Source organism: Cryptomeria japonica, chromosome 6 (genome assembly GCF_030272615.1).
Source record: "Cryptomeria japonica chromosome 6, Sugi_1.0, whole genome shotgun sequence".
Lineage (NCBI taxonomy): Eukaryota > Viridiplantae > Streptophyta > Pinopsida > Cupressales > Cupressaceae > Cryptomeria > Cryptomeria japonica.
The window spans coordinates 682,196,712-682,220,452 of NC_081410.1; the positions used below are offsets into that span (position 1 = coordinate 682,196,712).

Consider the following 23,741-nt stretch of genomic DNA (forward strand, 5'->3'; position numbering starts at 1 on the left):
TTAGCCCTACTTTCAAGGCTGATGTGGAGGTCCTTGATGGGCTACACTCAATCATGGAGAAGATGGCACCTATTGGTTCTACTCAAACAGAGCTTATGCGAGAGCTACAGTTGTTCTCAAATGCACAAGGGGAGACCACCTCTCGTCCTATTACCAAAGAAAGTAGGACAACTATGATGCCAAGTAAAAATAAATTGTAAGGCTTGATTTTAGTTTTATTGTATATTGTTAAATGAGTTTATCAGTAAGACTGATTTTATTTATTTTTCTCATTTCAAACTCAGAAAATTGGTGGAGCTTTTTTGGCCCAACGACACCAAATCTTGAAAAGTTGGCCATTCGCATCTCGAGCCAACCATGCAACGCATCTGGTTGTGAGCGCAATTGGAGTATGTTTGAGCACATACACTCCAAGAGGCGCAATAGATTATCCATGGAGAAGATGAATGATCTCGTCCTTGTTCACTACAACCTCCGCCTAAGAATGAGAAAGAATGCATTAGCTAACATCTCTCCTATCATTCTAGATGAGGTTGATCCTGAGGCAGAGTGGGCCACTAAGACAAATCCTGTGGCTGTCTTTAGTGATGATGACACTAATTGGATCGAGCGGGTAGATATAGAGGCTGAGGCTGTAGCCATGGCAGAGGAGCTGTCATAACCCCTCCTTGGACATTGGATTAAATAAATACGATAATTAAAACATTTATTAATTAAACATTTGATAATATTGGAAAAATCGTCTCATTTATGAGACTTCACGATTTTCCTCTAATATATAATTATTAATGTTTATTATTAATTGTTATGATTATTAGTTATTATTATTGTTATATATGATTATTATTTATTATTATTTATATAATAACTATCAAACAATTATAATGCAATAGGGCAGCAGTCATCCGAGATATGTTAAGGAAGAAATAATCATTAATTAAGATTAATAAATTAGTAATTCGAATTAAGCAACACTAAATTAATATTATTGGTACAAAAGACACTTATAGTGATTCGAGCATCACTAAGGAGTGGTTAAGATTAGCATTGAATATCGTTGACTAGTCATAAAGACTATCAATTTAAGGAAAGAGTGATTGTCTATACAAAATTAAGGGAATATTAATGAGATCAACAACGACAACCTTTTCTAATGGCCGCCATACACTTACCATATAACATGTTATTTAATAAATATAAAATATAAACATGAATTGTCAAAATACATTATAAGTATTATTTGGAATAATATCGTATTAATACAATATCATTAATAGAACCGATATACAATATAAATTATTTATGCTCTCCTTAAACCACACTAAAGAAGAGCGAATTACTTCTAACGGAAGCATTAAATGAAATGCGATGAAGATAGTCTAAGGCGCCGAGGGGAAGTGCAGGTCAAACAGGGAGCGGTGACTCCAACAGTCACCACCGCTCGCCTCTCCTTCAGCGGCCACGACCCTTGGATGGGCCCGCTCCAACATGTTCCCCCCGCAGGTATTAAAGGGCACATCGTGAGGAGGAAAGAGGAGGGAAAAAGGATAGCGATAAAGGGAAAAGCGGCAAGGGACGCAGATTGCGGATTTGGGACATTACAACATCAGATTTGAGAAGCCTTAGGAAATATTTGTGGGAATTTGGAATTACCTGGAGCGATAGTGAAATAGCAAACAGTTGTCTATGTATGGTAAATCGATAAGAATGGTTAGGATTATTGGCTAGACAAAAGATAATAAACAATAATTACAAACACAGCCATTTCAATGTTAAATTTCAATCCGCAAAGATGGAGATATAATCGTGCAAGCAATGAAGTAAATCGAAACCCTTTATCATAGATGCGATCTGTATACTAAAGCAATCTGTATATACGAACAGTCATATTGTTGCCAATGATAGTCAGCAATTATCATAAAGAAGGAAGCAATAGAAATCTGGATGAATTAACAATAAATTATGAAGGGGTGCGATATTAGGAAGTATTAATTAATCAGTGTCAAAGGGTATGTCTATTCCCTATAATATACAAGGAGTTGAATGCACAGATGTAACTGGCCAAGTAGGGGAGATAATATTATCATCAGTCCCAATGGGTGATACAAAGAGGATTCGATGATTCATGATCAAACTAACCATCCATTGAATGAGTCATAGTTAACATCTGATTTGACTTGATATTACAGCCAGTCAAAGATAACTATGATCCTTAAACTTGGCACAACGTGTTTTCCCCAGCAGCATATCGAATCAATAAATCCTTAGATCATCGAGGCACAAGAAGATCGAACATGTCTATAAGCTAAAGCAAATCCGTATTTAGAAGTTGACTAATTGAATGATTAATCATAAATAAGACAACGATTTAGAATATTTAATGTTGAACGGTGATTATGATAAACAAACTGTTTGGAAATACTTGAACGGGAAGACACGATTTTGAGTGGTGACCTTTAGAAGTGAAAGGTATAAATAAAGGAGAAGAATAGTGGTAAGAGGACAGAGAGCATCCGATCTGACCTGGGCATCAGAATTAAAGTAAGGGAATTAAGAGGAGACTACAGCAGATATTTATGTCCAATACATCATCAGATTTAATTATTTTATTTGACTCAAGTAGCACTCAGAAAACACATATTAATTGAGCATCATTTATAATTATCTTATGATGTGGAAGCTTGTTATAAAGGAAGGAGTACCACGTGGGGAGTCTTTGTTTTGACAGAGAAATCAGATTTGAGAAAAAAGAATTTCAGTAGAAACTCAGGTTTATTGGTATTAGATTAAGCTTGCCAAGTGTTTGGTACACAATAAATATTCATATTCCTATAATAAAGAATTCTCATTCAATGTACGGAAAGGTTTGGAGATTATTATTGTGTTTTAGCAGCAGGCTCCACTAAAGGGAATGGGACCCCTTTGAAGTCTTCTAATATGGGTTGAGGCTTTTATTTTAATCCCATTTAAACCTTGCAGATTATTGGTTAGGATTTGAACAATCAGCATTATCAAAAAGTCAACAATGGTTTAAGAGGAGTCAACAACATGTTGAAGATTGAAGATTTTTTGTTTGGGAAAATTATTTGTGTTTTTCTCACCCATTCTTCACTAAATGTGAGATATCAATCAGATGGTCTTAAGGGGATGTCTACAATATAATAACATATAATTCAAATAAGAGAATCTATCAAGATAAGTACCACTTTCCCAAACTAGCCTTAAAATTTTATGTTGTATATTATAATGAAATATATTCAAAATTAATAAAATTATATTTATAAATGTATTACAATTCTCATATTAAGTTGGAATTATTGTTTCAGGACTAAATTACTGCAAATCCCAAAAGCGGACATTACAAAACTACAACCTCCGCCTGAGAATGAGAAAGAATGCATTAGCTGACATCTCTCCTATCATTCTAGATGAGGTTGATCCTGAGGCAGAGTGCGCCACTAAGACAAATCCTGTGGCTGTCTTTAGTGATGATGACACTAATTGGATCGAGCAGGTAGATATAGAGGTTGAGGCTGTAGCCATGGCAGAGGAGCAGAGAACACGAGCAGAGAGAGGAGATTCAGAGGTAGATAGTGACACAGATGTTCCTGATGTTGGTGAGCATGGCATGGTGTCACGGGGAGCAGCTATGGCTGCCGAATCATCCAGGACCTACCTTAGACACCTTCGTAGGGGGCCAGGGCCAGAGGGTGCAGGCTCCTCTGAGCCATAGGCTTGTACATGTATTTACCTTTGTTATTTGTATGGAACATTTGATGATGATCATATGATGACATGGGTTTTTTATTCCATGAGTTTTGTAATATTGTATACATTTGACAATATTTATATATCTATGCTTGTTATTTCCTTCAGCTACAATTTGCATTTATGCTTATATGATTGATGTATACTTGTGTATTTAATCAAATGAGACGAGTTTGATGATGTTATTATGTCTTTAAGGTGTATTCAATAAAAGGTGCATGAAACAAGTTTTAAATCTTTAAAAATCTCTAAATTTCTTGAGTTTTTCACTTTCCCGAGTCCAACTGAGTCTCGAGTCCGAGTCCGACTCGGCCTTGCCAAGTCCAAGCCGAGTCCTAGTCTCGTTTCTATGCTATGGATACTTCATGGAAAAGGGTTGAAGACAAGAAGAAGAACACAATCTCTCAAAGAACCAATCCACCTTCAAAGACAAACAAGGACAATTGGAAGTGGCCTCATCAAAGGCAGGCATATATGTCTAAATCTTATTATTCTTTTAATAGATATTGTTTCTCATGTTATAAGTTTGGTCACAAAGCAATACATTGTAGGAGTTGTATTAGAAATGTTCCTAATTTCACTTAGAGAAACTACAATCCATTTTCCCCTTTAATAGACTATGATACTATGTGCTACAAATGTCACAATTTTGGTCATATAGCCCGTTTTTGCATAACCATATTTGCTGAACCTCCAAAGCAAAATAAGAAAGAAGATGTGCCTCTCAAAAGAAAAAATGACTCAGTGATGACTTGGAAAAAGAAGCAAGAAAAGAAAGAAGAAGAGGGATCCTTGTTTGTTCAAATAGCTCTACATGCCCAAAACAAGAAGGAAAGATGTTATGTTGATAACGGTTGTTGAAGACATATGACACGTGACAAGAACAAATTTATCTCTCTTGAACCAGCAGATGAAGGAACAGTGAGATTTGGTGACAACTCAAAGAAAGAGATAAAAGGTAAAGGAACACTTAGTTTAGATCATGGGAAAACAAAAACTGAAAATGTTTTGTATGTTAAAGGTTTAAAAGAAAATCTGCTAAGTGTAAGTCAGCTTTGTGATCAAGTACACAATGTAAAATTTCTTCCTAAAGGGTGTGAAATTAAAAAGGATGGAAAATTGATAGCAAATGCTTATAGGACAGCAAACAATTTTAAAGAAAGTAATAATGAAAGCTGTAATTTGGTGCAAGAAGAGGAAACTTAGTTGTGGTATAAAAGATTAGGCCACCTTATTTTTACAACCTTGTCAAAGTCAACCAAAAAGAGGAAGTGAGAGATATGCCAAAAATTACAAAGCCTTACAACATCATTTGCAAACAATGTCAACTTGGGAAACAAACCCGAATAAGCTTCAAATCCAAAGAGTATTCAACATCAAAACCATTAGAACTCATACATACTAATCTTTGTGGACCAACTAGAACAAAAAGCTTGCAAGGAGAAAGATATTTTATGTTGCTAATTGATGGCTACTCTAGGATGACCTAGGTTGCCTTCCTAAACGAGAAATCAAAAGCTCTTGAAAAGTTTAAAGCCTTGTAATGTCCCTACTAGTTAGAGATCACTTTCCTGCAAAATAGATTGTTAGAATACAACAAATATATATACATAACTAATCTAACTTGTAATTTAACTTTAAAATACTTAATTAACACTAATCACAATTCTTATCTAATAAAAAGGATACAAATGCCATACGGAGATATGTCCTTAAGCGGCTGTGAAGCTCACCTTCTTGGAACCCATCTTGGTTCCAAGCCATCTAGGAAATCGAAGGTGAATTCGATTCCAGACACCCAAGCCATCCAGGAAATCAAAGGTTAATTCGATTCCTGTCTTGGGTGTAATTTCTTCCACCCAAGCCATCCAGGAAATCAAAGGTTAATTCGATTCTTGTTTCTTACACCCAAGCCATCCAAGGAAGACCATATGTCAATTCCTTGCCTTGGATGATGCATCTCATCATCCAAGTCCTCAAAGGGGACCAGCCAGATCCGTCTCTTCTTGGATGAACTTAGTCAACCAAGCCATATATATGCATATAGATATTCAGTATATATACTGCCCTAGGGATTATCATAATCCCTCCCTTAGACTAAGGGAGTTTCCTCCCTATAGCCTCCATCATGTAATCACATTTATATTACATTTTACAATTTATTACTATTTTCCATTCCATAATCCAGATTTACATATTCCTAATTTAACATGTATTTCCTAACATATATTCAGCAAAATATCCATTATCCAAAATTCATATTTTATTTATTAACGTATATCCCTAACTATTCATTGAGATGTATTTATTAACATCTAAGAACCGTTCATTAACATATGTAATAAAATGTTCATTACTTATATTCATCAACATATGTATTAAAATATTCATTATTACTATTCATTAATATACGTATTAAAATATTCATTAATATTAACCCGTTAATGGGTCCCTGAGGGTTAATCCCTCTTTAGAAAAAGAGGAGGTTACATGGGAGCCGCCGAGCAAGGAATGGATAAAAATAAACTTTGATGGGGCATCTAGGGGAAACCCAGGAACCTCAAGAGTGGGAGTTGTTCCGCGAAATGATAAAGGGGTCATCCTTTTCAAGGGAGCACGTCGACTGCAGGATGGAACAAACAATGAAGTAGAGGTACAGGCAGCACTTATAGCAACTGAATTGGCTTTAAACATGAAAATTCCAAGGCTGCACCTGGAAGGAGATTCCCAGGTGGTCATCAACGCAATTGCTAAGGGTAAAACCCCATCATGTAAATTATCCCGTTGGGTGGAGATCATCCGAGAGAAACTCAACTTCTTTGAGGAGTTTCGGGTCTCCCACGTCAGGCGAGGTGCCAATGCAGTAGCAGACCTACTCTCCAACATCGGATGTGACATGACAAGCCAGATGGCTAAGTGGTGGAAGGGAGATGGCAGAGTGTGGAAGTGGATTTAATGTAGTCCTAGAAGCATGAAACAACCAACATGCACGCAAGGCAGCCTGAAACGACAAGTACATCCTTTTAAAGACACTGCAATTAATGAGGCAGTTGCCGAGTGCAGAGTACCTGTTAGAGATGATGGCGGAGTGCAGCAAATCTGCTGCGAAATCTCATACCTTTTATATCATTGATTCTGCTTTTATGACCCGCCGCAAACGACGGCGGAGGAATTAACTACTTTGGTTTGTGAGCGGAGTATTGAGTCTGCAATAATTTGATTGATAAATGTTTTTATGTCATTCACATTGTAGACTTTGGAGTTAACAATTTGTGCAGGTCCAATGGAGGCAAATTTCACTCTGAAAACCGAGAAGAAATTGGTTCCATTTCTGGGGACGGTGTCGGATAAAAGAATGCAAGGACTCTTCAAGTACAAAGAGGATAAATTGTGGAGTGCGGTGCGCCTAATGCTAGAAGAGGTGTCGCACATCCATTTTTGATACCGGACGAATATGGAGGTGTACTCCCTGATTATGGCCTGGGCATGCGAATTCAAACCAGAGGTAGAGAAAATAAAGCTCACGCTGACAAAGTTGATTGATGGGGAATATCTGATCAACCTTGACTCCATTTTGGAGTGGGTTGTCCCTCAGACAGGAATCCGCATTCGGGAGGGAGACGTTGAGGAGGAGATATTGCCTTTTGTCCGAGGGCCGAAAAACCGCATTAAGGAACAATGTCGTGAGCGAGCTCGCATTGGCTGGGAAGCCATGAAGCTCTATGTCAAGCTAATCAGAACAGATGAAATATTGAAGGCTCTCGAGGTGGTGGCGCGTATGGAGGTTGGGAGAGAGTTGCGAGACCGATTTGAGGAAGGGCGGGCGGTCCAACTGCTAGCAAGTCTAGAAGGTGACCCTGATTTTGGAAGTTTGGATTGCATCCCAAAAATGAAGAGCAAAGCAGCAAAGGGAAAAGCACTAGCAGATATCGCGGATGAGGAGCAGGAGAACCAGAGCGATAGCGACTGAGTGGCTATGGGACTATGGTGTTTGGTTTGTTTTTATTTCCACTGCTGGTTTTTAAAAAAATACTTTTTAAGGATGACTGTAATATTTTAGTGCAGAGATGCACATAACTGGTTTTTTATTTCCTTGTTTTTAGCTTTGAATGCTCTCCATAGTAGGTCAGGACTGTTAAATTTTGGGCCGATGTTTACATCTTGTATGGCCTTGGATGATTGTATATCTTTTTCTGAATCAATATACCACTACAAAATTACCGATCAAAAAAAAAAAATATTCATTATTAACATTCATTAATATACGTATTAAAATATCCATTATTAATATTCATTAATATGTATTAAAATATTCATTAATGTATATATTAAAATATTCATTATTAATATTCATTAATATATATATTAAAATATTTATTATTAATATTCATTAATATATATATTAGAATATTTATTATTAATATTCGTTAATATATATATTAAAATATTTATCAACTATATTCATTTACATATACATTGCGACATCCCTTACCCGTCTGCACCCGCACTAGCAGCTCCCAACCTGCAGTTCCTTGTTGCAGTTCGCAGTTTCCTTACCCCTCCCCTCCTCCTCTTCCCCTTGTTGTCCTTCCTTCCATTTATATGTATTAATCATTTATGAAGTAAGGTGTCCCTTGGAAACAATTGCCTTCCCATAAATGCACGCAACCTTTCATTAATCACAACTCTCATAATCGCTGCCTCATTTTAATATTTATCTTAACTAATTGTTAGTTATTTGGTTATGCTAAGATAATAACAATCGTTGTTATATATTTTAATAGTTATCAATGCTATAGATATCGGTAATGATCGTTGTTAATCCTAGAAAATTGCATCGCTGCCTAATATTAATCGAGCTGTTGTTCATTAATTCTAATCTTTGATTGCTCCTCTGGAAAAATCGTGAAGTCTTGAGGCAAGACGATTTTTCCTATCAGATCTCCATCATGGCTTAATCGTCTTCTTTCCATAACTAATTTCGTCTGCTACGTGTTATTGACTATTGATCGATTCTACAAATGTTGATCCATACAAGATGATGTCTGTGTGACAATCTTATATTTTCTGATTTGGATGGGGACATGTTGACGTGTCTGAAATCGCATTGCTGCAAACTCCATACGGCCAACGCAGAATAGAATGACCACCTGAGTATCCTATCCTCTCTTGAGAAAAGGAAGTCCCTAATGTTGTTTTTGGTTTGATCAAAGGGGACGACCTCAAGGTTTTGATTGTCAGGTCTTGACTGCAGGATTACTCAGTGGTCGATGTGTTTTGCTGGAAACACAAGGGGACTTACGATTTGCAACAAGCTAGTTTGTTGTGATTCTCGAATTACGCAATAAAGAGCAAAAGGAAAGGGTTAGGAGATCTAAAACTAACAACACGGGTATGCGGGTAGACGGATTCAACATAACCAATTCCTGCTTGGCCAGAATAGCTCACAACCTTGCAGGAATGGTGCAATCTTCAAAGGGACTTGGAAGATTTTCAGACTGGAGATGCACGGCTAAGCACCCAATTCTGGCGCAGCTCAAACGGACACCTGCAATTGAACTAAGCACAATTAAAGGCTCAGGTTAACCATACAAAAGGATACACAATCAGTATACCTCAATGGTATGAGCCTAAATCTATCAAATACCTGTACACCCAAAATAGAAAGATCTATCTAAAATGCTGAGAGAAACCATGCAAACAGGATGAAAACAAGACAATAAACACCAAATCAATGCTTATATATTGATTCCAGCTGCCTATTACAACAATTTCTGCAGCATCTCTATGCTACTGCTTAAAATCTAACCTATTCTAACTCTAAAATCTAACTCTCTCACCAGAGTCTAACTATCCAACAATCTCTATCTAACCATCTCACCATCTAACCATCTAACAAAAGAAAGGCCTCTGCCTTTTATAGATATTACAATTTTGAATCGAAGGCTAGGATGGACTGCATCCAAGGGTCCTGATCTGCCTTCCAGAAGATGGCAGCTTTAACCCATGCCGAATTAATTCTGAGTTATCCAACCAACAACTATCTCAACTACCTGCCACTATTTGGCTTTAATTTAGGTCTATCCAATCTTCTTGGTGATTGGGAATAGTTATCCACAAAAATATCTTGCGCGGGACCCATAGGCAATTTACAATATAGCAGTTTCAGTTTTAAAACTGAATTTCTAGACTTAAATCCAGCTGTGTGCTTTTTCTTGAGAAGGCATAAACTTGCAGCATTCAGAGTGTTCTTTGGTCTTTGGTCTCGGTGGTGGACTTCATCTTTGTTCAGCGGCACGGTTCCCAATGTTTGGTTGCTCTCGCACTCCTGTAGCATGTTTGCACATATTTTTCTTTTCCAGTCTTCAGCGCTTGGCCTTGATTGTGATCCTTCTTCGATTTGCGTTTTAGGTCTTTCTCCTGGTTCTCCAATGACGTCCTACGATCAATCAACCAATTTCATTAAATCAATTTGAAAATTAAATAATTTAATTTAACAAACATTAAATTTAATTACGACATCTGGCTTGAGAAGCTCTTTGTGAGATGTATCTTGAAAATGCTTCTCCTTTCTCTTCGAATGTGAAATCTGATCCTTGGTCTTGATAGTGTTTGGGCGATTTACTTCTGCGTGATTTTACCTTTGGAGTCTTGGGCATTTTGAATGGGTTTATGGCGTTTTGAAAACTTCTTATAGCGCGATTCTGGAGGTTTGAAGAGCTCCTGCAAATTTTAAAATCCTAACACTCATGCTTTTCTGGTGAATTTCGGAGAATTGGGGGGGGGGGGGGGGGGCGGGGGCGGTTTATCAATTTCGAATTCCCTATATTTGGGCCTGTGCTTCGCGATTCTGGGCACTATGGCAAATTTCAGACCTTGGAGAGGTTTTGGTGATTTTGCAAATTTTAAACTCTTTAACTTAACTCTCCCGCAATACTCCCTTTTTAGCGATTTTCGGCACTCACAAGGAAATTGCGAACTTCGGATGTTTCCTGTTTTTTGCCAATTTCAACAAGTTTTTATTTTGCCCTTAGGGTCTGAAATTTGGCCCTCTGGGCAATTTTGCGATTTTAAGATAAATTCAAACCTTTCCACACTTTTGGGATTTTGAAGATTTTCGGAGCATTAAACATGTTTGTAAATTCGGAGTTTTAGCATTTTCTTTTGCAAATTAGAAAAGTTTTCGGACCCTAGCGCATGCTCTGCAACTTAAGAAGACTTCGGACCATAGACATGTTTTGCAAATTCATTTAAAAACTTCGGACCTTAGCCACCTTTTCGCAAACTCAAGGTAAATTTCGGAGTTTTTGAACTTCTGGCGAACTGGAGGCATTTTCGGACCATTTAACACTTTTTGCAAATTTGCACAACTTTGAATTTCGGCCCCAGGGTCCGAAATTGGACACTTTAAGTGAAATTCAAACCTCTAGGGGCTTTTTGCAACTTTCCACACATTTTTAAATTTCAGCCCCAGGGTCCGAAATTGGAGGACTTAAGTGAAATTCGGACCTCTGGGGGCTTTTTGCAACTTTCCAAGCATTTTCGGACCTAAAGCACCTTTTGGGAAATTTTGAATTGGGCCCCAAGGTCCGAAATTGGAGGACTTAAGTGAAATTCGGACCTAAACCCACTTTTTGCAACATTTCACATTTTCAACTTTTTGCCCCAGGGTCCGAAATTGGGCATTTTAGCGATTTTAAACGTTTTCCTCAAGAAGTGCGAGCTTGGGCACTTGGGCGAGTTTGTCAAGATCTCGCCGAAGGATCATTTTATGGAATATAACATATAAGTTACATTTCCTTATATCTTTCTTCTTTCTTATACTTTAAGTTATATTCCATATATACTTTCAGGATGTTTGAGAGTGGTTTCGGACTTCCAGGAGTTATATTGCAAATTCTAGTTTTTGGAGGATTCCTCAGTTTTCCAAACTTAGCCAAATTTCAGGATCAAGACATTCCAGACTTAGCCAAATTTCAAGGCATTTGAAGATCAAGATGACATTCCAGACTCCATCACTCACCAACTTGACCCTTCATATCCCCTTCCTCTTCCGCAAAGACAGAAAGACACAAACCGGGGGGGTCCCTGTCCAAGATGGGGATGGGTGTGCGATTAGCACAACAGGACATCACAAAACCTAAGCAGCAACACAGAAGACAAAGGCAACAAAGTCAAACTAACACTTTATTATTTTCAACTCTTATTAGCCAGTATTGTAAATCATTTAGCCTCTTCTTAATGAATCGTATCATTAAAAAATATACATTAATCAACATAGAACTTCAGCGAACCACTAATGATTTATTAGTGAACCGTTTCATATTGTATACGGGGTCCACCACTTTAAGCTTCAAACATTTCTCTCACCATTTCATATTGGGTCCACCACTTTAGGCTTTGAACATTTGTTTGACCACCATTTAGACTTAGGAATTGTATCCATGTCAGATATGGTAGCTTTTGCATCCACCACAAATATTGTGAAGAGAAAATACGAGCAGTAGTAATATCTTATCAAGTATTTTTATAATATTATATTATTAACTGTATCACTGAGTTTATTTCTGCATATGTGCTGAGTGTTATGTCATGTGCTGAGTGTTATGTTATGTCATGGTTATTATTGCTACTCCACGCACTTGCTGGTCATGGATTGTCTTGACTTCAATATATTGGTCACTTTTCCCTTGTATAATTACTTTGTTTTAATTGTCTGTTGTATCTTTTAGTTATTGTTGTCAATTACGGTGTGGTCATCAAAGACTATGCTCATCGTTCCATACTTAATGGTCATTGGCCATCTTTAGACTAGTCTTTAATTGTATTATTGTTTATTATTATATATATACATTATGTTGATAATATATAATATTCAAGTCATGTTCATAAATAATATTTAATTAATGAATTTTAAATAATCATTCATTGATAATTATTACATTAATTAATAATAATAATTTCTTCATTTAGGGTCTCTCTCTTTCTCTCCGTATATATATAACGATCCAGGAGGGGACATGACAAGCCTTCAAGGAGTTGGTTGAAAATGAAGTGGATGCAAAAATAAAATGTCTTAGATCAGATAGAGGAGGAGAATTCACCTCTAATGAATTTGAAGACTTAAGTGAAAAGCATGGGATAAGGAGACAATACTCAGCAACAAGAACTCCTCAACAAATTGGAGTTGTGGAAAGAAAAAACAGAACTGTCCAAGAAACGGCAAGAGCCATGTTGAATGAATCAAAGATAGCGAACAATTTTTGGAAAGAAGCGGTTCACACGGCAGTCTACATCTTGAACCGGGCACAAATAAGGGTAAATAATGACAAAACACCTTATGAGTTGTGGAAAGGAAGACCAGCAACAGTCAAGCACTTTAGGGTTTTTGGAAGCACATGTTACATTAGAAGAGATGAAGAAGATTTGGGCAAATTTGATGCTAGAGCAGATGAGGGAATTCTTCTTGGATATTCGTCAAGAAGTAAAGCATATAAATGTTATAATAAAAAACTTCACAAAATAGTGGAAAGTGCAAATGTAAAAATTGATGAAGGGAAACAATTTGAGGAAGTTATAGAAGATCACCATGAAGAACAAAGTGAAGAAGAAGAAAATTCAAAAGAAGAAAATGAGAATGAGGAACAAGAGCAAGAAAGTTCATTAGGGTGTGATATAAGAGATGGTTTAGCCACCACCAACTACCCAAGTAACTACCCTTTAACCAATTTTCATTAGGGTGTGATTACAAAATTATGGCTTAAAAAATGTATAGTGAGCATATCCACAATCAAACTCCATGTAATCAGGAGTCAAATTAGACTTAGGATTAGATATGAGAACCCTCTCATCGGAGGAATTAAAATAGAAATACCTCTGCACTTGTTTAGTTGCTTTACCCACACAAACAATCAATAGACCTGTTGCCATAGGATCCAGGGTTCCTGCATGCCCAACCTGCAAATGATTAAATTTTCAGGCACCAACAGCAGGGTAAAGCTCATGAAAGCAAGCTAAAAATAACTACCCCGATAACAATATCCTGCATCAGTTACTTACTTTCTCTACTTTAACCAAGCGACGCAACTTTCCACAAACAGTAAATGAAGTCCATCCTGTTCCAGAAACATTTGCAAAATTGTTACACTAATACAAGATTAAAAAATGGCTAAACTAACATTACAAAACGAATTATCAGGGATGTGTATTCATGAGACAACCAAGACTAGAGGTTCATAATTTTTCAAATTAGCATTTTGATACCTGCATGTCCTTGATGATTACTAGTTACAAAAGTTGGTACATTAAACATCCAAAACAATTATCGGACCAAAAACAAACAAAGATTAACTGTGTCAGAACTGCTCCACAAGTGCCACTGTTAGCTCAATATCATGGGCCCTTTCAAAATAAAATAATAATAATATTTTAAGTGAGCCAAATTATTTAATTTTCAAAAAAGGCCACTTGAATATTATTCAAACAGTGCCTTTAACACCTTATTTAAAATATAATTTAAAAACAGGCCCCTGGATGTAATTTAAAAGCATTTTTAAATACTTGGAGGGAAAATGCAATATAAATTAAAAATTAAACTAATTAGAGGGCCCAAAGCAAAACGCCTATAAAATAGAGGTCAAGGCATATTATTGATCATCATTGTTCATCTTCATTATTTTTGAATTTTGAATTTCAAGTTGCATTCAAGGATAAAAAAATTTGGTATATAAGATCCAGAGGACAAAAAACCTCTTGGATTCAAAATTAGATTTGGAGAAAAAAATCCTGATATCCTTTGGGGCAGTTCTACTCAAGGATCGCATTTGTGCTTCAAGTGGGAATGATTTGAATTTCCAAGCAGATTTACAGCAACATCATTGAGAGTTTTAATTTCAAAACAAAATTATTGATTTCATGGTCTTTCAATTATCATCTATTTGCGTGGGGTGCAATTTGTTCTTTTGTCGTTTTATGATCAAAATTGTTATTAACAAATTGTTGATTTGTTGTTTATCATTAACCAAAATTAATTTTTATTATATTTTAATTGATATCTACTATATAGTGACAATAACCTATGCTCCCCCAAGTTTCCAAGACAAGGACAGCAGGGGATGGTGGGATGTGTTTCCAGTATGGGGATTTCTTTTACCATTTTTTAAGGGACAGCTATTAAAAAACTAAGGACATTTTTAAAATATAAGGAAATTTCAAATATTCATATGATAATATTGATAAAGAATTCATCATAGACATTATAGAACCTCTATGAGCATGGGTAATTGGATAGGAAATATGATCTTAATATATACATATGAGCACGAGTCAATAAAGATATCTCTGACTCGTGTGTATATTCAAGGGAGGGATTTATTATTAAATTTTTCCTCAAGCCTTCAAGACTACATATTTTGTTGCAAAACACATTAAACAAGAGATATTATTAAGTAAAAATATAACTGCTTAAGGAAACATTGAGACCGGTTTGGAACGATATGGAAAGCCCTAACAATGCTATCACTAAATACTCTCCACTCAAACTATATGAGGTTGCAGTTCAGATTTGGATTCCTTCTTTTAGGCAAAGATCAAGAAATGAATGTTTGAGTTTGATAGTAAGATATCTTATGCAAAACAGTTATGACTACCATTATGTTCCAACTAAGGTGACAACAATATAAGGACAATTGGACATTGTAAAATCTCTAAGTTCAGTTCATGGAGACTAATTATTCAGATTTCTACCTCCATCATAAGAGACAATGATTCTTACCAACATCCTCGATCATTCATGATCATTGACGAAAGGAGTCAAGAGTTTGACTTTATGGTTGAAAGAATCCTTGGGTTTTGACACTAAACACTCCCTAAGGTTTCCAAAGAATCATTTACAGTTTGGGCATGAGAATGAGCATATCAAAATCAAAGTAGCGCAGCGGCAACATGAGGTTACACTCATAAAGATGAATTGGAATTCAAATTTCAGTTGGGGATCAAAGGTTAATCAATATCAGATGTTCAGTAATAGACATAGCTTTAAGATTATCAAAAGACATTTGTGTAAAGAATCCATGCAACATTGGATGACCCGCCGTATGGACAAGCACTTCAAGATTGTTACTCCAGATAATCAACCTAGCTACATCAGGAACCATTGGTGCTCTAACCTTTGGGACCCGGACGTCTACATGATAAGTGACTTGCATAACAAGTTCAATGGCATCCACATGAAGCAATGTATATATGTTGAATCATTCTACATATTTATTTGGGATCCAGGAATCATCATGACGTTATAAGAATGCTTGTGGGCAAGCATTTTTCCATGAGGGGGAGATTGTAATGTCTCCAATTCAGGACCTAAAAGATATACGATTTGATAAGTTTTAATTAAAGATTGAAACTTATTAATATGAGCCTCCACCATTTATTGGCAGCATTAGGAAGGAAAGCATGTACAGAACAGAGTCACTAATCAGCTTATGGATATCAACCAAATGGATTTGGTGTAAGTAATCAGAAGTCATATTGATTATCATTCTAAGACACATTAAATCAAGGTAAAAGGAGGATCGATATGTATGGAATAAAGTGACTAAGAAACTAGTTTATGTGCCAAAATTACAAGTCAACTTGGAAGGCAACGAACTATATCTAATCACTTGATTAAATAACAGCAATGTAGTAAGGAATAGACGAGCAAGGATTAATATTCGACATCAGCAATTTGATATGATCAATCAATTATTATGGAAAACATATATCTGACAGCTACTCAATATCGTTAAAGATTACAAGCGGTGGTCAAAGTCGTTAAGGGAGTATCAATATACAGCGGCACCCTCTTCTAAACGACAGTAGTGTACTTACAATATCATTCATCATCGAATGATTACAACTCAGCATTCTCTAACTATATCCTTTAAGAGGACATAGTCGATGATTATCGTATTGCCGATAATCAGCATACAAAGAAAGATGGATATGGAACATAGTGAAGCAATTGATAAAAGAGGAATCAAGAACAATTAGGATATATTCCTAAGTATTATGTAGTGGCTAAAACAGAGGCTAATGTAATGTATGGAGCGGATATAATAGAGACCCAATGACACTACAACTCTCACTGATTAAGGACAATTACATATAGGTTGTTGTTATGAAAAGATACAAATCAAGGAAAAGACATCTCTCAAAGATGCAACTATTCGGTGAGGGTAGATACATAAGGAGATTGCAATCATTCATTCAAGGCATCGAATTGGAACTTATTAACTCTTATCCATAGTTCCAGGGCTCGCGAGTCTCGAGCCGAGTCCTAGCGAGTCTCGAGCCGAGTGACCCTAGCCGAGTCTCAAGGGCTCGTGACTCTCCAGTACTCGCTCTAGGCAAAAATCACAAGAAATTGGTTTTTTGCCGAGTTCTGCCGAGTTTTTGCTGATTCCTGTAGATTTTTTGCCGAGTCCCGAGTCGGGTCAGCCTTGCCGAGTCCGCGTTGAGTTCGAGTCTCGTTTCTATGCTCTTATCCATATATTTGGATCTGTTCTTTGAGCATCTGCCTATTTGACTATTATTAGTTTCAAGCACATCAAGTACAGATCAGACACAGCATCAGATTTGTTGCAAGTTTATAATTCTATATCTGAGACAGCAACTATATCGCTATAAGCGATATTATCATATCAGACATTGCATATATTAAAGGATTATATCAGACATAGCAATTCAATCGCTATAAGCGATGATAGACAAGTTCATAGCATATCTCCTATTGTCAAAATTAGAGGAAGCTGTCCAGATCTTTGCTTAGTTATCAGTTTGTATCAGATATGGCAGTGGTCTATATTCAATACATATACATTATTCTTTGAATAGCATTATCATTATTTACATATAAATCTTATCAATTGCATACTACAAACATTCATAGTGGAATCATTGATCAAATTCATAATAATAATCGAGACTTGAAGGAAAGAAGTCTCTTGCAATTGATTCTTTTATAAGTTAATTGTCACTATTTCCTAAGTCTGAACATAAGAGGACATTACAAGCGGTATCAGAGCATTGGATTGTGTGGTTCTATTGCATTGTTCCTAAAACAGGACATTACAGTGATTCACTCAAACAGATGTGCAGATCTGATTTGAATAATAGGATAGCAATGAGGAGACATTATTCTTTAAATGGATGTCTATTTCCAAAGAGATTTGTCCCCTCAATAAAATATGAAACTATAAAAGGATAGGGAAGGGAGGAAGGAAGGAAGAAGGGAACAAAGGAAGTAAGGAAGGATTAATGGAAGAAGAAAGGGAGGAGAAGAAAATAAGGAACTGACTTTCTCAAAGGGCAGAAGTGATGAAGGGTTGTGACTCTTTCAAATGGTGGAAATAATGAAAGGTTGTGACTCTCTCAAAGGGCACAAGTGGTGAAGGGTTGTGACTCTTTCGAAGGGTGGTAATTGTGACCATTGCAAAGGGCAGAAAGGGCAGACATGGTGAAGAGGTGACTCTACCTCACATTGAAATAGATGAAAAAGGAGAAGGTTTCATTTAAGAAGGACATCCAAGGGAGATCAATTTGGAGAATAATTTATTATTAAAAGTGGTCACTCAAATCTTATGAAAGGTAGTGACCCTTTGACCAAGAAAGTATAAAGGAGAATTCATTCCAAGCATTGAAGGATCATTTATGACTCGTCACTCATGAACCCATCAAAACAAATCCTTCTTTCATCCGTTACTCACCAATCCCTTGAGAATGTAATGTTCCCTGACCGTACTGGCGAGGGAGGCAAAGGCGTACGGTAGTGTTGGAGCAGGGCCGTCACTCACGAACCCATCAAAACAAATCCTTCTTTCATCCATTACTCACCAATCCCTTGAGAATGTAATGTTCCCTGACCGTATTGGTGAGGGAGGCAAAGGCGTACGGTGGTGTTGGAGCAGGGTCGTATGGGTGTTGAGCAAAGGTCGTACGGTGGATGTGAGACTGGGCATACGGTTGTCAAGAGAGGGTCGTACGGTGGATGTGAGACTGGGCGTACTGTTGTCAAGAGAGGGTCGTACGGTGGATGTGAGACTGGGCGTACGACTGTCAAGAGAGGGTCGTACAGTAGTGTCAAGAAGGTCGTACGATGGTGCCAAGACAAGCCATACAGTGGTGCCAAGACAGGCCATACGATAGTGTGAGAATGGGTCGTACGGTTGTGTGGGAAGCAAGTCGTACGGTGGTGAGGAGAGAGTGTAGTCGTACAGTGAGTGGGGGGGGTACGGTGGACTTCAACCTGTGAAAGGGTTAGTCTCCCGCAAGCGTATCGAGTAATGAATTCTAAGTATTAGGAATCCTTTATACATGTAAATCAGATTAACAAATATGCAACTGGAGAAAGTAACAATGATGAGATTCAAGATTCGCCAGATCCGGAACAAGTACATAGAATAGAATAGGGTGAGGGGTGAATCTCACCGAAACTGCAAATACCAAATAGGGAGGGTCTTTCACCTCCAAAATGGCGGATACCAGAACTCTAACAGGAATTCGCATACCTATGACAAAGACTAAATCGGCCATATATATGGGCTCCGAGAAACTTCCCGAAGGTTTACAAACGGGCTGACACGACCAAACTAAGACTTGCCTAATCTAATTAAATAAAGGGCCCGAAAGATTTGTTATTAAATTTGGGCATTACAATAAAGTATTTAAATTTATTATTTAATTATATCGGGGACATCACAATCCTCCCGGGCCAAAAATTGCTTGCCCTCAAGCAATTCCAAACTTGGACGCTCCAAAATTTGCTCGCCTTCCCAGGTGGCATCCTCGATAGGTAGATTCTTCCATCGCACAAGGAATTCCTTGACCGTGCATGATGTCAACCTCTTTTCTCTGACATCGATGATCTCTGTCGGCTCCAGAATTAGTTTTCCTTCTTCGTCGATGGGTGGCAGATCCTTGGACACTGTGACGTGCTGCCCAACAACCTTCTTGAGACATGACACGTGAAAAACATTGTGAATCCGACTCCCCTCAGGAAGCTCCAACTTGTAGGCAACTTCGCCCACCCTCCAAACCATCCTGTAGGGTCCATAGAAACGCGGCTTCAACTTCTCCTTACCACTTGTCTTCAAGGAGGATTGTCTGTATGGTTGAAGTCAGAGGTATACCAGATCACCCACCTCAAAATTTCGCTCAACCCGGTGTCGGTCGGCATACATCTTTTGCTAGTTCTGTGCCCTCTGTAGGTTATTTTTGAGAGATGTCAAGATGTCTAAACTCTCCTGAAGCCAATTTTTGGCCCTCAGTGCACGACTGTCTCCCAATGCCAGATCAACAAATGAAGAAGGTTCATAACCGTACAATGCTTTGAAAGGTGGCATGCCTATCGACATGTGATAAGTGGTGTTGTAACAGTGTTCACCCAAATGTAACCAACGAACCCAAGCCTTCTGTTGAGCTGAGACGTAGTTCCTGAGATAACCCTCCAGCCATTTGTTCACAATCTTGGTCTGTCTGTCTGTCTGCGGATGGCAGCTCATGTTGGGCGACAACTCGGTTCCTGCCAACCGAAATAACTCCATCCAGAAGGTACTCAGAAAACAGCTATCCCCGTCACTCACTATGTTTCGCGGTAGACCATGTAAGCGGAATACCTCACGAAAGAACAACTCCACCACTTGAACTGCTTGGTATCCTGAGGGGATGGCAAAAAAATGAGCATACTTGGTCAAGCGGTCAACTAAGACAAAAATGCAATCCTTTCCTTGCACTCTAGGAAGCCCAGTAATGAAATCCATCGAGATGCTATCCCATTTCTGGTCGAGGATCGGCAGTGGTTGCAACAGTCCGGCCGGTAAGGTGTGCTCAGATTTGTTTTGCTGACAGGTGGAGCATTCCCGCACATACTGCAGGACATCGTTCTTAAGTCCCTTCAAGGAAAACCTTTCTCGGATCTATCTGTAGGTTTTCAAGTATCCCAAGTGTCCGGCCAAGGGAGAGTCGTGCATTTCCTTCAGAATCTTTTCCTTCATCTTGGACTCGGGTACCAGATAAATTTTGTCCCTGTAGTAAATGATGTCATCAACCACCTTGTATCAGTCATCCTGCACTTGACCATCCAATAGTTCGCAGGCAAAAGTATTCTTGGAGTATTCAACCAACAGGTGTTCCTTCCAATCCGCCGAAATCTGGGATAAAGAACATATGGCAGGCCTTCTTGACAGGGCATTGGCTACCACGTTATTCTTGCCCTTCACATACTCAATGTCGAAATCAAATGCCTGGACTTTGCTTACCCACTTCTGTTGTCGTTCATTCAAATCTCTCTACTCCAAGAAATATCGCATGGTCTATCCGTACAACAAACTTTGCCCCGACGAGGTACTGCCGAAACTTTGTCAGTGCGTGCATGATGGCAAGCATTTCCTTGTCGTAGATGGAGTACAACCGCTCAACTCCCGAGAGCTTCCAACTCTCGAACGCAATGGGGTGATGGTCTTGCATCAACACTGCTCCAATGCCTTCTCCCAAGGCATCGCACTCCAAGATGAAAGGGCGAGTGAAGTCTGTTAGTGCCAAAACCGGACACATACTCATAACTTCTTTTAATTTGTCGAAGGTTTGTTGTGCTTGCGCATTCCAATGGAAGGATCCTTTCTTTGTCAGATCTGTCAGTGGCGCCCCAAGCTATGAAAATCCTTTCACAAACCTTCTATAATAACTGCACAATCCAAAAAATCCACGCAGCTCCAAGAGAGTCTTGGGTGAAGGCCAATCCAAAATGGCCTGAATCTTCTCCTGGTGAACTTGTACCCCCTGGGCGCTAATGACGTGACCCAAGTACAAGACCTCAGTCATTCCAAATTCACATTTGGACCTTTTGGCATACAGTGATTGTGATTCCATAATCCCCAATACTTCATCCAATTGTCCCACATGTTCCTTCCAGGTCTTGCTGTAGATGAGTATGTCATCGAAGAATACCAGTAGAAACTTACGCAGTTGCTTGTTGAAGATGTGGTTCATGCAGGACTAAAAAGTGGTCGGAGCATTGGTTAATCCAAACGGCATGACCAAGAACTTATAGTGTCCGTAATGGCAACGAAAGGTTGTCTTTTCCACATCTTGCTCTCTCATATGGATCTGATGGTAGCCGGAGCGGAGATCAATCTTGGAGAAATAGACTACGCCATGTAGTTCGTCCAGTAGCTCATCGATCCTGGGAATGGGGTATCTATTCTTGATAGTCTTCTTGTTCAGTGCACGGTAGTCAACACACATTTTGAGAGTTTCATCCTTCTTCACCAGTACCACTGAGGACACAAAGGGGCTAGAGCTGGGCCGGATCCATCCTTTATCAAGGAGTTCCTGGATCGTTTTCTCTATCACTTCTTTGAACTTCTTCGGGTGGCGATAGGGTGTGGTGATAACGGGTTTTGCTCCTCCCTCCAACTCGATGGTGTGCTCAAACCCTCGATGTGGGGGTATACTAGGTGGAATATCAACGAAGACCAAACTATGCTTATCCAAAACCGATTGAAGTTCCTCATCTTGGTAGTAAGTCGGTTGCTCTTTCACAGGTTTTGTCGAGATCAAGCAATGTGCTGCCCAGACTACTTCATCATGTCTGAAGATGGCTTCCATCCGTTCGGCGGAAATCTCCCTCGGGCCGCCATTTGACATTCCCCTAAGAACCACCTTCTTGCCATCCACCTCGAATGAGAACTCCATCCTTTTGAAGCTCTACGTGTACTGGTTGAGGGTCTCCATCCATTGAATGCCCAATATGACATCCGTGTCATCCAGATCTACTACAAAGAAGTCATTAGTCACGGTGTAATTTCCCATGGTGATGCTCAGTTGCAGAACCAGGTGAGTGCACGATAGGAGATTGCCTCCTGCCACCTTGACATTGAACCCTTCATGCTCCTTTGTACACAAACCCCTTCGGGTGACGAGTGATGAGTTTATGAAGTTGAGCGAGGCCCCACTGTCAAGCATTACAAGGACTCGTTGCCCTTGGAGTGTACCACTTACCCTAAATACGCTGCACCTCGGGGCACCCACTAGTGTGGCAATGACGCCTCCCCTTTGTACCAATGTGGAGATTCTCTCCACCAGGCTGGTTTCTTCGGCAGATTCTTCCCTTGGTGGTTCACTTTCCTCATGCTCCTCTTCTCCAACGGACATCACTTCAATATAGTGAATCTTCCCTTTGCCCAAACATCGGTGTCTTGGTTCCCATGGCTCCTTGCAGGTGAAACAAAGCTTCTTCCTTCTAAGTTCCTGTCTTGTGGCTTCATCGAGCGATGACCTCTTCGGAAAGGGTTTATTATCCTTCTCCTTCAGAACGAAAGGTGGTTTGGTATGTGCAAAATTTCTGGAAGAGGAAGATGTTGCCATGTTACGAGCCTTTTTTATTGCTTCTGTGAGCGTGTTGGGGTTGAACCCTTTCACCCAACCTTTCAGTGGTTCCATCAATCCGTCCATGAACAAGACCACCAATCTCCACTCCGAGATGTCTGTTACCAACACAAATAGTCTCTGGAATTCTGTGATGTAACTGTCCACAGGTCCCGACTGTTTTAGATGCGCCAACTCCTTGAAATTGAGTTCTGGATCCTTCCTGTCAAATCGATCTATGAGCTTCTTCGTGAAGTCGACATAGGAAGGTCTCTGGTCATGGCCAAGAGTGACCATCCCATGATGCCACCATTCGTGCGCGACTCCTTCCAGGTGAAGTGCTGCAAACTTGATAGCTTCATCTTCAGGCATTGGGTTGAGTTGGAAGTAGGTATCTGCTTTTTGAACCCAAGCTCGTGTCGAGGTTGCTCCGGTCCCATCAAAGGATGACAGGTTGATCTTGCCAACCTTCCGCTTGATGTCATTGTTATAGTGACCATAATGGCCCCGACTTCTGCCGCCCAAGTATTTCATCCGGATTTCAACATAATCCTTGAAGGATATGTCCC

General features: G+C 38.8%; 1 protein-coding gene across 6 annotated transcripts in view; it reads right to left on the minus strand.

Annotated features, from left to right (window-relative positions):
• LOC131031427 (uncharacterized) overlaps positions 1-23,741 on the minus strand; it is a 187,872-nt gene that overhangs the window by 160,354 nt on the left and 3,777 nt on the right. For all 6 annotated transcript variants that reach the window (XM_057962547.2, XM_057962543.2, XM_057962545.2 and 3 more), the window contains exons 2-3: positions 13,828-13,883; positions 13,643-13,725 (exon numbers count right to left, since the gene is read on the minus strand). In XM_057962547.2, the coding sequence (XP_057818530.1) occupies positions 13,643-13,725; positions 13,828-13,883 (139 nt within the window). The remainder of the gene's footprint in view (positions 1-13,642; positions 13,726-13,827; positions 13,884-23,741) is intronic.